Source organism: Saimiri boliviensis, chromosome 3, assembly GCF_048565385.1.
Source record: "Saimiri boliviensis isolate mSaiBol1 chromosome 3, mSaiBol1.pri, whole genome shotgun sequence".
Classification (NCBI taxonomy): Eukaryota; Metazoa; Chordata; class Mammalia; order Primates; family Cebidae; genus Saimiri; species Saimiri boliviensis.
In genome coordinates this window covers 7,327,825-7,343,958 of record NC_133451.1, presented here as the reverse complement: position 1 = coordinate 7,343,958, position 16,134 = coordinate 7,327,825, and the positions used below count along the sequence as shown (strand labels likewise).

The 16,134-nt window shown below is 42.5% G+C and overlaps 1 protein-coding gene across 2 annotated transcripts in view; it reads left to right on the top strand.

Moving 5' to 3' along the window:
* Positions 1-13,411, top strand: part of STK32B (serine/threonine kinase 32B) — a 440,698-nt gene extending 427,287 nt beyond the window's left edge. For both annotated transcript variants that reach the window (XM_039468436.2, XM_074395883.1), the window contains exon 12: positions 11,386-13,411. In XM_039468436.2, the coding sequence (XP_039324370.1) occupies positions 11,386-11,524 (139 nt within the window). In that variant the 3' untranslated portion in view covers positions 11,525-13,411. The remainder of the gene's footprint in view (positions 1-11,385) is intronic.
* Positions 13,412-16,134: the final 2,723 nt, after the last annotated feature.

Here is a 16,134-nt window from a genome sequence, read left to right as displayed (position 1 = left end):
ATGGATCTGTCCCAGCTGTCTCTGCCTCATGTTAGGGGGAAGATATGTGAGTCTATGTCAGGAACCCAGACCACAGTTAGGTAACAAAAAGGCCATAAGGAAAAATCTTAGAGTGGGTTTGTCTGTGGTCTACTATTAATTTCCATCTTATTAGTCCATGGGCACATGCAGTCATCTTGAAGCATTGAGCTAACATTAGCCTGTTACAAGAGTTGGCATTACAAAGACTAGAGAGGCAGCAAGAGAGAAGTTTAAAAATTATAATACAATTATAGTATAATAAATAATAAGAATACAATACAATTAGTTTGTACAATAGTTTTGAACTAACTAAAATCTAAAGACCATGGGAGAAACTGGGCAAGACCTGTTGGTGCCATTGAGTTGCATTTTATGACTGGATTAAATTAAAGAAGAAAATGTCAACTTGACAAAAGAAATCACCAATACGATTTGAACAAAAAGCTGTGTTAGGGTTATTGTCAAAGTGGCCTAGAGCAATTGCTGATTGTGAAATGTGAATTGCAGCATTATCCTGCCAAATGAAAAAGGCAGCATGAGGGAGGGGAATAGTCTTATTCTGATGCAGAGTCTTATTCTGACACCTTAGGAGAAGCTGTTTACCATGTGGAAAACACCCCTTTCTCATTTTGGATTGCAGTTTAAATGTTGCTGGTTATGGCATCAGGAAGCTTGGTGAACCTTCTGTGTGGCCCATACATGAGACACGAAACCTGCTCCTTAAAATGTATCTCGTTTCTTTTGAAAAGTGTCTGTTCATATCTTTAGCCCATTTTTAAGGGGGTTGTTTGTTTTTTTCTTGTAAATCTGCTTTAGTTCTTTGTAGATTCTGGATATTAGCCATTTATCAGATGGGTGGATTGCAAAAATTTTTTCCCATTCTGTTGGTTGCCAGGTCATTCTAATAATTGTTTCCTTCACTGTGCAGAAACTCATAAGTTTAACTAGATCCCATTTGTCTATTTTGGCTTTTGTTGCCAATGCTTTTGGTGTTTTAGTCATTAAGTCCTTGCCTATGCCTATGTCTTGAATGGTTTTGCCTAGGTTTTCTTCTAGGGTTTTTATGGTGTTAGGTCTTATGTTTAAATCTTTAATCCATCTGGAGTTAATTTTAGTATAAGGTGTAAGGAAGGGACCCAGTTTCAGCTTTCTGTACATGGCTAGCCAGTTCTCCCAACACCATTTATTAAACAGGGAATCCTTTCCCCATTGCTTGTTTTTTATCAGGTTTGTCAAAGGTCAGATGGTTGTAGATGTGTGGCATTAATTCCAAGGCCTCTGTTCTGTACCTTCAGTCTAGATCTCTGTTTTGGTACCAGTACTATGCTGTTTTGATTACTGTAGCCTTGCAGTATAGTTTGAAGTCAGGTAGCATGATATCTCCAGCCTTGTTCTTTTTGCTTAGGATTGTCTAGGCTACGCAGGCTTTCTTCTGGTTTCATATGAAGTGTAAAGTGGTTTTTTCCAGTTCTGTGAAGAAGGTCAATGGTAGCTTGATGGGGATAGCATTGAATCTATAAATTACTTTGGGCAGTATGGCCATTTTCACGATATTTATTCTTCCTAACCATGAGCATGGAATGCTTTTCCATCTGTTTGTGTCCTATTTCCTTGAGCCATGATTTGCAATTCTCCTTGAAGAGGTCCTTAATGTCCTTTGTTAGTTGTATTCCTAGGTGTTTTATTCTCTTTATAGCAGTTGTGAATGGGAGTTCACTCATGGTTTAGCTCTCTGTCTGTTACTGGTGTGTAGGAATGCTTGTGATTTTTGCACATTGATTTTGTATTTTGAGACTTCGTTGAAGTTGCTTATCATCTTAAGGAGATTTTGGGCTGAGACAATGGGATCTTCTAAATATACAATCAGGTCATCTGCAAACAGAGACAACTTGACTTCCTCTTTTCCTAATTGAATACCCTTTATTTCTTTTTCTTGCCTGACTGTTCTGGCTAGAACTTCCAATACTATATTGAATAGGAAAGTTGAGAGAGGGCATCCTTGTCTAGTGCCAGTTTTCAAAGGAAATGCTTCCAATTTCTGCTCAATATTTTTCCAATATCATAATCAGTATGATATTGTTTGTGGGTTTGTCATAGCTTTTATTAATTTGAGATACATTCCATTGATACTTAGTTTATAGAGAGTTTGGGATATTTATGAGGCCAACAAACATATGAAAAAACGCTCATCATCACTGGTCATTAGAGAAATGCAAATCAAAACCACATTGAAATACCATCTCATGCCAGTTAAAATGGCAATCATTAAAAAATCTGGAGACAACAGATGCTGGAGAGGATGTGGAGAAATAGGAACACTTTTACACTGTTGGTGGGAGTGTAATTAATTCAACCATTGTGGAAGACAGTGTGGTGATTCCTCAAGGATCTAGAAATAGAAATTCCATTTGACCCAGCAATCTCATTACTGGGTATATACCCAAAGGATTATAAATCATTCTATTATAAAGACACATGCACATGTATGTTCATTGTGGCACTGTTTACAATAGCAAAGACCTGGAACCTACCAAAATGCTCATCGATGATAGACTGGACAAAGAAAATGTGGCACATATACAACATGGAATACTATGCAGCCATAAAAAATGATGAGTTCATGCCCTTTGTAGGGACATGGATGAATCTGTAAAGCATCATTCTCAGCAAACTGACACAAGAACAGACAACCAAACACTGCATGGTCCCACTCATAGGTGGGTGTTGAACAATGAGAACACATGAGCACAGGGAGGGGAACGTCACACACTGGGGTCTGTTGGGAGGTGGGGGGATAGGTGTCAGCGAGGGTGGGGAAGTTGGGGAGGGATAACTTTGGGAGAAATGCCTGATGCAGGTGACGGGGATGGAGACAGCAAGCCACCATGGCATGTGTGTACCTATGTAACAATCCTGCAAAATCTGCATATGTACCTCAGAACTCAAAGTACAATAAATATATATATATACACACACATACACATATATATGTGTATATATATATATATATGTGTGTGTGTATATATGTATATGTGTGTATATATGTGTATATATGTATATATGTATATGTATATGTATATGTGTGTATATATGTGTATATATGTATATATGTATATGTATATGTATATGTGTGTATATATGAATATGTGTATATATATGTATATGTGTGTATATGTATGTGTATATATGTGTGTATATGTATATATGTATATATATGCATGTATATATGTGTATGTGTGTGTGTATGTGTATATATATATATATATATATATATATATATATATATATATAGTTTCAGTGTATCGTGCTTTAGGAACAGTGCAAGTCTCAGTTTAGTAATTTTATTGAAAAGAGAAAGAAATCTGAATTGGAGGAACCCAGAAGAATGTAGGACCTAAGCTAGACTGTAGGTGGATAACAAGAACTCAGAAAAAGTGTACAGAGTTACAACCCATAACAGGTGTATTATAGTTTTTCTTTGGAGAGAACTTTTTCTCCATAGTGGTCATATAGGAATCTCATATTTGTGGTCTCTTGAGGCTAGGAAGCTACACCAAGGCAGACTTTAGACTTTAGATTTTACTTAGAGTCTTGGATTAGGCAGGGTTCTCTAGGACAGGACTGAAAGAATAAATGTATATATGAAGGGGAGTTTATTAGGAGAATTGACTCACACAATCACAAGACCAAGTCTTGCAATAGGCCGTCTGCAAGCTGAGGAGCCAGGAAGCCAGTCCCAGTCCCCAAACCTCCAAAGCAGGGAATCCAGTCGTGCAGCCTCAGTCTGTGACTAAAGACCCGAAAGCCCCTGGCAAACCTGAAAGTGTAATTCCAAGAACCTAAAAGCTGAAGAACTTGGAGTCTGATGTTCAAGGGCTGGAAACATCCAGCATGGGAGAAACATGGAAGCCAGACAACTCAATCAGTCTAGTCTTTGCACGTTCTTCCACCTGCTTTTATTGTGTCCAACCAGATTGAGGGTGGGTCTGCGTCTCCCAGTTCACTGACTCAAATGTTAGTCTCTCTTGGTGACACCCTCACAGACACAGCCAGGAACAATACATTGCATCCTTCAGTCCAGTGAAGTTGACATTTAGTATTAACCATCACAAGTATTAAGGTTCCTGGGCCTGCCAGGAAGTGACAATTATTATTTACTCATTGTAATGGGAATGCTTAAAATCAAGCACTTTATGCATATTTTTAATATGATTTCTCAGTAAAAATCTTAGTAACAAACCCCATGTTTGAAATTATATTAAACTAAAAAGAGAGGGTAGAATTTTATTGGATTTATGCAAATAATTATATTACCATAAGAATACTCACACATATTTCTATTATACGTAGAATTTTAAGACAATAACCAGAATTATGCCTGATAACCTATCAGATGTCTATGAATTTACATAATTGTTGAAACATTCATATCAGCAACATGTCTATAAATGCAACTAAAATAAGATCATGTATCATTTGGCAGTGTTTCTTATATGAGTTATCAAATACACCTAAACATTTACTCTCTCTGCAAGATGAGAGATCTATCCTTTGGTACTTACTTTCCAGGGGCCCAAATGGAAAACCCCAAAGTCAATTCTAAGTCCAAAAAAAACTTAATTTAGGATGCGATTATGCAGAAGTTTGTCAAAGACCTTAAAAGTCTCAAAACACTTGATCAAAACAGAATCCCATGTCATATAAAATAGTAACCATTCACTTAAGTAAAGCGATAATCAAAAGACTCCAAAAGCAATAGAGGAAACTACTTGGATATAAAAACCTTAACTTTTTAAAAGCTCAGTTTCCTTCTGCAATAAAAACCTCATAAAGGCAACACAGAAAATTATCTTGTTAAAATGTAAAATCTTTTTTTTTCGTAGGATGACTACCAAACCGATAAAGAAAAGCCTTCTGCAGTGTGATTGTTTCTCCTTATAGGGAAGCTCGTTTAGATAACCTGGAAGTATAGACACAGTAATAATGTATCCAAGGATGTGTGTGTACACTATAGAATAAAGAAATGTAAACAAGAAAACTAGGACCTTAAGCAGAGGAATACATGGCTCTGAGTAACAACATTTGAGGTTTCCTGGTTATGAGAAAAAAAAATCAAACATACCAAGAAAAACCAAGATACTGAAGAAAAACATTGCCTTTTATAGACCTTCAGATAAACGTTCCAGCATCAGGCCATAGCAGCAGTGAACCGGAGAAAAACGTTATGGGAGCTGACAAAAACAATGAAGGAGAAAATGATAATCCCAGGCCTTCTGAAGGGGAGAAAAACACTGAAGTCAAAGATGTATGACTTCCAAGGCACATACAGTGAGGTACAGCAAAAGTTGAACCTCTGAGAAACTTCAAAAGTAGGATATTACCACCTCAAGAATGAAATTACTATTTTAAATGAAGGAAACAGCACTTTTAAGCTGAAACTAGGGAAATTAAATCGATCTCATGAATAAGATTACTATAAATAAACAGATCTTAGGCCAGGTGTGGTGGCTTATGCCTGTGATACCAACATTTGGGATGCCAAAGTAGGTGGATCACTCGAGCTCAGGAGTTCGAGGCCAGCTGGGCAACATGGCAGGGAGGCTGAGGTGGGAGGATCACTTGAGCCAAGGACATTGAGGCTGCAGTGAGCCAAGATCGCACCACTGTGCTCCAGCCTGGGTGACAGAGGAAGACCCTGTCTCAGAAAAAATAAGAAAAAAGACCTTAGGATTAAAAATCAATGTAAGGTTCCATGGTGTAATGGTGAGCACTCTGGACTCGGAATCAAGAATTAAAAATCAAAATATCTTGCAATTTTATTAGGAGCAGATCAATACTTTAAGAAAATCTTTTTTATTTAAATACAGAGGACTATTTTTTGGTTTTTTACAAATGCATTTTAATATTACAGCTCAGTTGTTAGAAAGGTTATCATAAATAGTTCCCTTTTAATTGTAGTCAACTTGATCGCACACATTACTTTCAGAAATTTCCCTTTTACAAGCCTTTCTGTGACTCACACAGACCATGCATAACATGCCTTGAATATTCTGCTTCGTCTTCTGTCTCCTCCTTAAATAACTAGTTCATTTTCTTTTAGGACAAACCTTTACCACACAAGATTCTTTCTCATTGAAAATTAGTCTCTTTTCTTTGTAACCTTCCTTACCAAAAATAAACCTTTGTATCTGTAACTGTAACTTGCTGGAGTGATGGTGCAATCTTGGCTCACTGCAAACCTTTGCCTCCCGGGTTCAAGTGATTCTCCTGCCTCAGCCTCCTGAGTAGCTGGGATTACAGGTGTGTGCCACCATGCCCAAGTAACTTCTGTATTTTTAGTAGAGATGGGATTTCACTTTGTTGGCCAGGCTGGTCTTGAACTCCTGACTTCGGATGATTTGCCTACCTCAGCCTCTCAAAGTGCTGGGATTACAGGTGTGAGCCACCACGCCTGACCTATCAGGCAGTCTTGTGAAGGCTGTGAACCAAATTTGGGATAAGGCAGGTTGAGTAAGTTGCCAATATACTGAATTCAATGAAGAATAATGTGACTAAATTATGTCAGGAGGCCCAAAAGATACGTTGTTTTATTATAGCAGAGCCTGTTCCATATTTTTCTGGTCTCAAGTCTTTGTCCTTGAAGATCAAAATGTTGCCATTCCTTTTTAGTATGAAGAGAATGTCTTTTACATGGAAATTTTTTCTTTGCTTTAAAAGAAAGCAGCATGAAAATTAAAATGATTTTCTTTCATTTCTGCTGGTTTGCAAGTGCTCTTCATGGATAGTATGTCAGACTAGCTAAGGAGTTTTGGAGAAGTTTTGGCCAAAGAGAGTTAGACTTAGAGAATGATAAAGAAAAATTGTGAGAAGGATCGGAAGAACGCTGGAGAGTAAAGAGTTTCAACTAGTTTTAAGACAGTATTTTGCTGGGTGCTGTGGCTCACACCTGTAATCCCAGCACTTTGGGAGGCCGAGGTGGGTGGATCACAAGGTCAAGAGATCAAGACTATTCTGGTCAACATGGTGAAACCCCGTCTCTACTGAAAATACAAAAAATTAGCTGGGCATGGTGGCGCGTGCCTGTAGTCCCAGCTACTCAGGAGGCTGAGGCAGGAGAATTGCCTAAACACAGGAGGTGGAGGTTGTGGTGAGCCGAGATCGCGCCATTGCACTCCAGCCTGGGTAACAAGAGCGAAACTCAGTCTCAAAAAAAAAAAAAAAACAGTATTTTGTAGTGAGGCAATCTTTGAGTTCGGAACAGTTTTCTTTTTTTTAGCCTCAAGATATCGATGAGATATTGTATCTTTTTTGAAATGCATGACTTTATAGCCATGATATTTTAATTCAATTTTAAGAACACAGACTCTTTAAATAATCCCTACAATGTTTGAACCTGTTGCCAGCTGGAGTCCCAGAAAATATGTTGGCATGCCTTTGAACTTTGAGAGTCCATTTTTGTGAGTGTTCTAGTCTAATGTCAGATATACAAAAGCCAAGTAAACACAAGTGCTGAATGCCAAAAGTCTAAATAAATGCAAGCACAGACAGAAAATAAAGTTTACTAAAAAGGATGATAAGCCACCTTCTTCAACATAGGGGAAGAGGAGATATTCCATCACCAAGGCCTCAACCCAAAGGAAAACAAAATTCCTTCACCCACATACCCGACAGGAGGGTCTACAAGGAGGAGAAGAGCCCTCCTTCACCTCACAGACCACACAGCCAAGGCCTTCCAGAAGAATAGTCTTCCTAAATAGGAGCTCTCCCAACAAGAGCAGTCAGGAAGGGGAACGATCCCTCTCTAACTAAATCCCCAGTAAAACAGAAGTCAACTAAAAGAATGAGTTCAGTCCAAGAGTCTCACCAAGAAGAACAGAGGGGAGCCAAGGGAGCCAGATAGGGACTCAGCAGGCCCCAGTGTGGATACCTCACTCCATAGTTTCCAGAGCTGGTGACTGTCCTCCAGGTGAGTCAGCTTTGGGTCTCACTTCTGATGCCAAGTATGTCAGTGTCAAACAAAATACAGAGATGACTGTCTACAATTAAAATGTTTTATTCGAGAGAAAAGAATTGCAATTTGGGGCATATGGTGAAACCAAGTGGTCTTCAGTATATGTGAAGAACAAAGAGAAAGCCAGAGGTATTATATAAAGGAGAAATGTTGGCTAGGCGTGGTGGCTCACGCCTGTAATCCCAGCACTTCAGGAGGCAAAGGCAGGTGGATCACCTGAGGTCAGGAGTTCGAGACCAGCCTGGCCAACATAGTGAAACCCCATCTCTACTAAAAATCCAAAAAAATTAGCTGGGCATGGTGGTAGGCACCTGCAATCCCAGCCACTCAGGAGGCTGAGGCAGGAGAATTGCTTGAACCCAGGAGGCAGAGGTTGCAGTGAGCCGAGGTCATGCCATTCCACTCCAGCCTGGGCAACTAGAGCAAAACTCTCTCACAAAAATAGAAAGCACTAGTCTGGTTCTGAGGAGCTGGCGGATTCTGACTGGAAGCAGCAGCAGTGAGCAAAACTAATCTTAGAGCTTCAGCAGATCATTTCAGTAGCCATGAGATGAAACTTGTTTCAGATTACACCAAGAGTTTCAGCTGCCAGGCTTGCAGAGAATTGCATGTTTTGGAGCAATGTTTTGTGCCCTGAGTGCTTTTCCCCACTGCCTTTCTACTCTGCTTTAGTTGGCTTTGACAAGAACGACACATTCGTATGATCAACTTTCACACACCTATGGGTCTCCGCTAGAGGATGGGGGAATGAAAGCAGATAATTCTCCTCCTTAAACTAGCTCTGGCCAAAAGGATAAGCCACGGTGGTGAGACCGTCACTCCAGAGGACTCTAGCCATTACTGCAGCATTTCTTTTTCTATTTTCTGTGCCTTACCTCACTGATGTCCTTTCATTTAAGACCTTCCGCTGCCAGCTACACACATTCAACATCCAATTGTGGGAGTTCATCCAACACTGAAAGCCAAGCTCAGTGCCACCTCTTGCAGGAAGCTTCTCTTGATCAACCCAGGGTCTCAGACTCCATCTCTCCCTCCTTGGGGCTCCCTCTTCACTACGTTCGACTATTTTGAAGCTTTTGAACCTTTATTTTATGTTATAATTAGAGGGGTACAGCAGTCTAGAGGTAGCCATTCTGGTTCTCAACATAGCCATATTTGAGTACACTGTGCTATTTTAAATTCAAAACACCAGTATTTTTGGCATTTAACAGAAAATCTTAATGGATTCGTTTTGTGTTGCATTATACTCAGAGAAGTTTGCGGCGGTACAATTGTGCAGCTAACCATGATGCCTTACTTTAAAAGTATATTTATTTCCCTTTTACTCCCATAGTTTTCTGCGTCATTTGAGTGTTCCCTAATTTTGATGTGATTTCCTTTCCAGGGGCGCTTGAGAAAGTCACTTGGAATGGAAAGAGAAGGGAGGAGGGGAGGAAGATTCCCAGGCAATTTCCAGCCATTCCGAAGAAGCCTAACCACATCCTTTCCTCATGATAAAAGGAGCGCTCCCCCTTGGTTCTCTAGATCCCAGCTCTGTGCTCTGGTTCCTGCCCTCTCCACTGGGATGTCGTATTTTAACCGTAACCACCTTGCCCAGCTGCCCTACCCGGAGAGCTGCAAGCTATGGGGACAGAGGACTCGCCCACCTTAGTCCTGGGCCTTTGCATGAAGGGCAGCGGGGGAGGAACCGCAATTCACTGTCTTAGGAAACAGTGTTGCTGCTGGTATTTTGGTGTTATCTGAAGAACTTACTCAAATACCAGCATTGTTGCAAACACTAGGCATTCCCCCTGTGCACACTCACACTCACACACACAACTGTGACCTATCTAAGCCCTAAGTTGTAGGCACCTTGGGATAACCCTCGGGACCCTGCATATAACAAACATACACAGAGGCTTGGTGGGTGAAACAGCTCCTTCATTTAAATCAGGACAGTAGGTGGCGACAACCTGCTCTGCACTCTGTTGGAAAGAAACACTCCTTTTAAAATCCAGGCTAGTGCTCCCCTCCCCGTGTTCATGTGTTATTGTTCAACACCCGCCTATGAGTGAGAATATGCGGTGTTTGATTTTCTGCTCTTGTGTCAGTTTGCTGAGAATGATGGTTTCCAGGTTCATCCATGTCCCTACAAAGGGCACGAACTCATCGTTTTTGGGGGAAATGGGGGAGGGACGGGGGGGTGGGGAGGTGGGGAGAGATAGCATGGGGAGAAATGACAGATACAGGTGAGGGGAAGGAAGGCAGCAAACCACACTGCCATGTGTGTACCTATGCAACAATCTTGGATGTTCTTCACATGTACCCCAAAACCTAAAATGCAATAAAAAAAAATCCAGGCTAAAACCTCTTTTTCAGAAAAAGGTAGAACTAATAGCAATTATTATTCCCAGCCCTATACTAGATATTTTAACGTTTCTTCTCTATGATCCCCTTAGCCTTCTGCAAAGCTAACAGTATAATCCCTAGTTTTCCATAAGGAAGCTGAGGCTAAGAAGAAGATAAAGCAACTTGACTAACATAACCCACATAGGTGTTGAGAGCCAGGATATGAGTTGAGTTCTTCACTGCTCTAAAACTTCTCACTGCCTCCTTAAATGTCTCCATTCCATTCTGGCTGCCACCATCCACGTACAGTGACAGCTGTGACATAGTGAATGGACTTGAACTTGAAGATCAGAAACAGAGGGATATTGACATCTTCCAACATGTGAAAGTGGCCAAATGCTAGGAAATGTGATGTTCAGAATCATACTCCCTCAACATAGTTTGTAATAGGATATTTTGTAAGTCTGTGTGTAAGTGTTCGGATATTTATTTGTGGGATTATTTGATTCGTGCCTGTCTCTCTTTCGACAGTGAGCTCCTTGAGGACAAATAATATGATTGTTTGGCTTCCAGAGCATCTCCTGCTCCTAGGCATGGTGGCTGGTACACTAGTGGGCATTTAATACCTGTATACTGAATAAATGACAGCTGGGACTCACCACCTTTACTGACTGTGAGCTTGGGCAATATAAATACAGGGTATATACAAAAATATAAATATGTGATCTCAAGTCAACATCAAAAGCAGCCACGAGATAGGAATTAGTATCTCCATTCTATAGACAGAGAAACTGAGGCTCTATGCATTAAGTAACTCACCCAAGTGTGCGTGAGCTGTGCTTTGATCCCAGCCCCATCTGGCTCCAGTGCACAGCACCCTCGATGCCTTAATGGTCAATCTTCCCAGGCAGAGGGAGGTCTGAGCTGAAGCCTCCACAGTTGCCTCGCCTGCTCAGTGTGTCTCCCTGGATGTGCCTCCACAACCCCATGCAACATCACTAACTCAGATCTGTGCTTGTTTGCAGGCTCAGGAGGCAGCAGGGACAGGACAGCCAGCTCTTGGACACCGACGACCAAGCTGGAGGCCAGGCCCAAAGCAAGCTGCAGGACGGATGCAACAACAACCTCCTCACCCACACCTGCACCCGCGGTTGCAGCAGCTAAGCCCACACCTGTTGCTGCCCAACGGGACTGCACGCGTCTCTGCCCTGCCCACCCAGAACCCCTCTTGTGCCCTGATGGTCCCTGTCTCAACCCTGAAAACATCAGATGCAGAAAGAGCCCTGGACTTGGAGCTGGGAAGCCTGGGTTCTGGTCTCATCTCCTGGACTGATTCACTGTGTGACCTCAGACACGTCACGCCCTCTCTGTGCCTCAGTTCTCTGCATCTGCCAAAGGGGTTACACACTTCTGCCCCGCTTCAAATTATAGGAGTATGGGGAGAGCCCGATTAGGTAGGAGACATGAAAAATCTTTGATATTTATAAAATCATTTTTACGTATAAATATAACCTTAATATTTGAAGTGAACCCTCCTTCCCCAAAGCAATTAAACAGTCATGACTTTGCAATTTGGCACATCCTAGCTTGTTAGAGGGCACTTTTGAAAACCACAGCTCTGACAGCAAAATACATGTCTGATATGTTTGCCCCTTCTAAGGAAACAATGCTCCGAAGCCCTGGAGCAAAACCCAAAGTGTCTTCGTGTGTGTTCTCTGGCAGGCCACAGTCTTTCTGACCTTGTAAGACGGTGCAGCATGCAGACCAGCCTTGTCCCTAAGGTCTCAGCGCTGCAGCCGCACTCTGCCCCTCGTTCACAGAAGACTGTCCCTACCTACCTTTTAGTCTCAGCAGTCCTCACCACCACCATATCCCCAGTGCTGGGAAGACACACAGGTGTCCATTTAAATAAGAGTCGGGTCACTCATTCCATTCAGATGAGAGTCAGGTGGCAGAGCACTGGTTTCTCCTACAGAGTGTAATCAGCCCCCGTCCAACCTTCCCGAAAACCCAGACCTGCAGCAGAACTCCCAGCTCTATCAGCCTGTGGGGTTTTCTCTCCTGAGAAGGGTGTAAAATCAGCTTGTCAGCATCTTCGTGCAGAGAGTACCCAACCGATACTGGTGGGGTGGCTCCCTGTTTATACATTAGGAAGCATGGGTGCTTAGAAAGCTTATTTCAGGAGGAAAGTAGGTTCACACAAAGAGCAAACTACTCTCTGATCTGGACAGGGAGAAGCTTGCATTTGAATTGGAAGAAGTTGGGGGTGAGCAGGGAAAGCTTAGACTTTGGAGTCAGGTTTGTGTTCAGAATTTAGCCCTGCTGGCTGCTAACTGGGAGACTTCCGGCAAAGCGTGCGGTCGCTCTGAATGGCAGTTTCCTCATTTTTAAGCAGGGAGGGCTAAATCAGTTCCTGTGTGCAACCCCAAGCGTTGGATGACTCATTGGATGGCCTTTTGTGTAGGCATCATCTTCATCATTATTTAGATACTTTCTTCCTTCACTCACTCGGCAGGTCAGTTTTCTGTGCAAACAAGCCCCCTGTTTAGGATTCTTCCAAATGTTCTTCCTCTGATGTTTGCTATATCCTGCTAACATTCTACTGTGTTTTTATTTTGTCACCCAGCTTCCATGTCTTCACTTTTTACTTGATTACTCAATCCTTGGGGCTGTCCATGTCATCTCTTAGATTTCTTAAAAGACATTTTAATGTATGGTGAGGTTTTATATTTTTATTTTTTTAAAAAAAGAAATGGTCATTCTTTTCTTCCTTGGAACTTAGGCTATTTCCGGATTGTGTGGTCTGCGCAAGTCGGCTTCTTTTCCACACCTTTTTTACTTCATTTTCTCATCACCGCCATCCTCCTTCCCACCTCCCCCAGGAAATAACAGGCCTGCTCCTCTCCTCACTGTGATGCTGGAGGCTCCTAAGAATTTTTTTTTAAAACTGGGCTGAGTTCATGAATTAGGGACAGGAGCTGTAAATAGCCCTAGGAACATTGGATTTCCTGGTTCTGTTCAAGTTGGCGTTTCTTGTTTGGAATAAACTATTTCTTGGACATTCTTTCTCACAACTTTGTTCTTAATTCAGGGTTGGGTGGGATGGGCTATGTTCCTCTTAGAGTGAAGAGACTCAAGTTTAATTAGAAACACAGACATAGGCATTGGTGGTGGTGTGGACACCAAGCCAGTGATGAAATCACCTTGCCCACACATGAAATCAAACTTAGCTTGACAATTCAAGGCTCTACTTAACTTCATCACAATCTACATGATTATTGTTATTATTTTGTATTTACTAAGGTACCGTCTATTCACTAAGGAAAAAGTATAGAAAATTCTTCACTGAGAGAAAAACAACACTCTAAAATTTCCTCTCAAACCTTTATACACACACACACAGGTGCAAATGAACCAGCATTTTCCTTTTCATACAGAATTCCCTGCCTTCATTCTTCCTGTCCTCTCTGTCGGGGATGCCTCTCAGCTCTAATCTGCATGTGTTAAGATTCCCATTTCTCAAAGGCCAATTCCATTTCTCCCATGATGTCTTCTGGGGCTCATGGCACCACCAATCCAAGCCAGACGCCACCCCCTCCATGAACTCTCACACACACTTGCTGTGACTCACAGCTCTGCTTACTGCTAACTGCACCTTCGCCTTACTGTCCCCCATGCTTCACCTTCCTTGCCTTCAGGCCTCTCAAAAGAGGCCAGGTCAGATTCAATTCCATTTCTTCATCCCACCCTCCTGTCCTGACAGTGCCTGGCTCATAAGGAGCAATCAACAAACTCTCTGCTTAGGTATGGCTTGCTTTTGGCACCCTCCTGTCTTCCACCTGGCTCCACTGTCACTTCCCAGAGCCTTTTCCTCTCCAGGTCCCCGTGTTTTTTCAGGGGCTACCCTCTAGTGGCATGCCCAGTCCCCATTCACCCCCTTCAGAGCCATTTGCTCATGATATCCAAGTCCCAAATGAGTTTTGTCCTTCCCTCATCTGAACCTCCACTCCCCATAAAGCACTGGCTAGAAAGCAATCTGACTAAAGGAATCCATTCTCATGCAAGAATTTGTGTTAGGATTTACCCTATGATCGGAAATGCATGTGCACCAGCACCAGCTCTAGACCAGTGGTGCACTGGGACATGCCAACAAGACCGAGCCGGGTTCCACGCTGTGAGTAGCAAGGATCTAGAACTTCTGCTCGTGGGCAGATCAGCCATGCCTGTTGGTTTCTGTATAGTCTATGGTTGTTCTCTTGCTGCAACTGCAGTGCTGAGCAGCTGCGGCAGAGACCCTGTCACCCACAATGCTGAAAAGATTTGCCACCTGACCCCTTAGAGAAACAGTTGCAGAGCCCTGATCTAGAAGACACATCCGGGACACTAAGTGGGCAGACGGCAAATGCACATTTGCTTCCCTCACTTGCAAAAGCCAGCAGGTCTCAGAGCTTGGCATTCCAGCCCTGTAAGTTCCCAGGGGGAAAAATTTGCAGTGGAATGTATGGACCATTTTCCCTCACCCATTCACTCTCGAGCTTTTTCCAAACTGGAGCCTTAACCAATAACACTTCGAGGACAGTATTATTCAAAGTCTCTGTAGTCGTCTGTTCCCGCATTGCTATGAGGAACTATCTAAGACTGGGTAATTTATAAAGAAAAAAGATTTCATTGACTCGCAGTTCCATTGGCTGTACAGGAAGCCTGGCTGGGGAGGCTTCAGAAAACTACAATCATGGCAGAAGGCAAAGGGGAAGTAGGCATGTCTTACCTGGCTGGAGAAAAAGGAAGAAAGAGTAAAGGGGAAGATACTGCACACTTTTGAACACCAGATCTTGTGAGAGAACTCACTATCAGGAGAACAGCAAGATGGAAATCCACCCCTAGGATCCAATCACCGCCTGCCAGACCCCTCCTCCAACACTGGGAATTACTATTTAAAATAAGATTTGGGGCCGGGTGTGGTGGCTCACACCTATAATCCCAGCAATTTGAAAGGCCAAGGTGGGTGGGTCACCTGAGGTCAGGAGTTCGACACCAGCCTAACCAACATGGTGAAACCTTTTCTGTACTAAAAAAAAAAAAAAAAAAAAAAAAAAAAAAAAAAAAAAAATTAGCCGAGAATGGTGTTGCATGCCTGTAATCCCAGCTACACAGGGGGCTGAGGCAGGAGAATTGCTTGAACTCAGGAGACTGACTTGGCAGTGAGCTGAGATCATGCCACTGCACTGCAGCCTGGGTGACAGAGTGAGATTCCATCTCAAAAATAAATAAGTAAATAAAATGAGATTCAGCTAGGACATAAATCCAAAGTGTGTCAGTCACCTTTTTCTTGCTGTCCTTCTCCCATGTAACCAGCCCCTCCCAGAAGTCCTTGGCACAATCTCTGTTTCATGCAGTTTGGTTTCCACAGCACTTGTCACACTGCCCAGTTGATGGTTTTGTGCCCCACTTCTCCCTCATGCAGGCTGTGGGCTCCATAGGGTGGGCTGTGCACAGGTGGCTCCCAGCACAGAGCTGCCTCGAGGCAGGTCTTCAGCGGACATAGAAGTTGTACAGACATGCCCACCCCAGCCCTGAACTTGAGCCACTTTTAGCAAACACCTGTCACTTTGATGATTCAGCCCACACATTGTGCCCTTCCTGTGGCATCATTTGCTATCTGTCCCTTTTCCTCTTCCAATCTCAAACATGAAATCACAGCACAGTCTCTTCCATATTTAATTATCGACCGCCACAAAGAACAGATCATTCCTTCCAGGGTGATCACAGGCAAA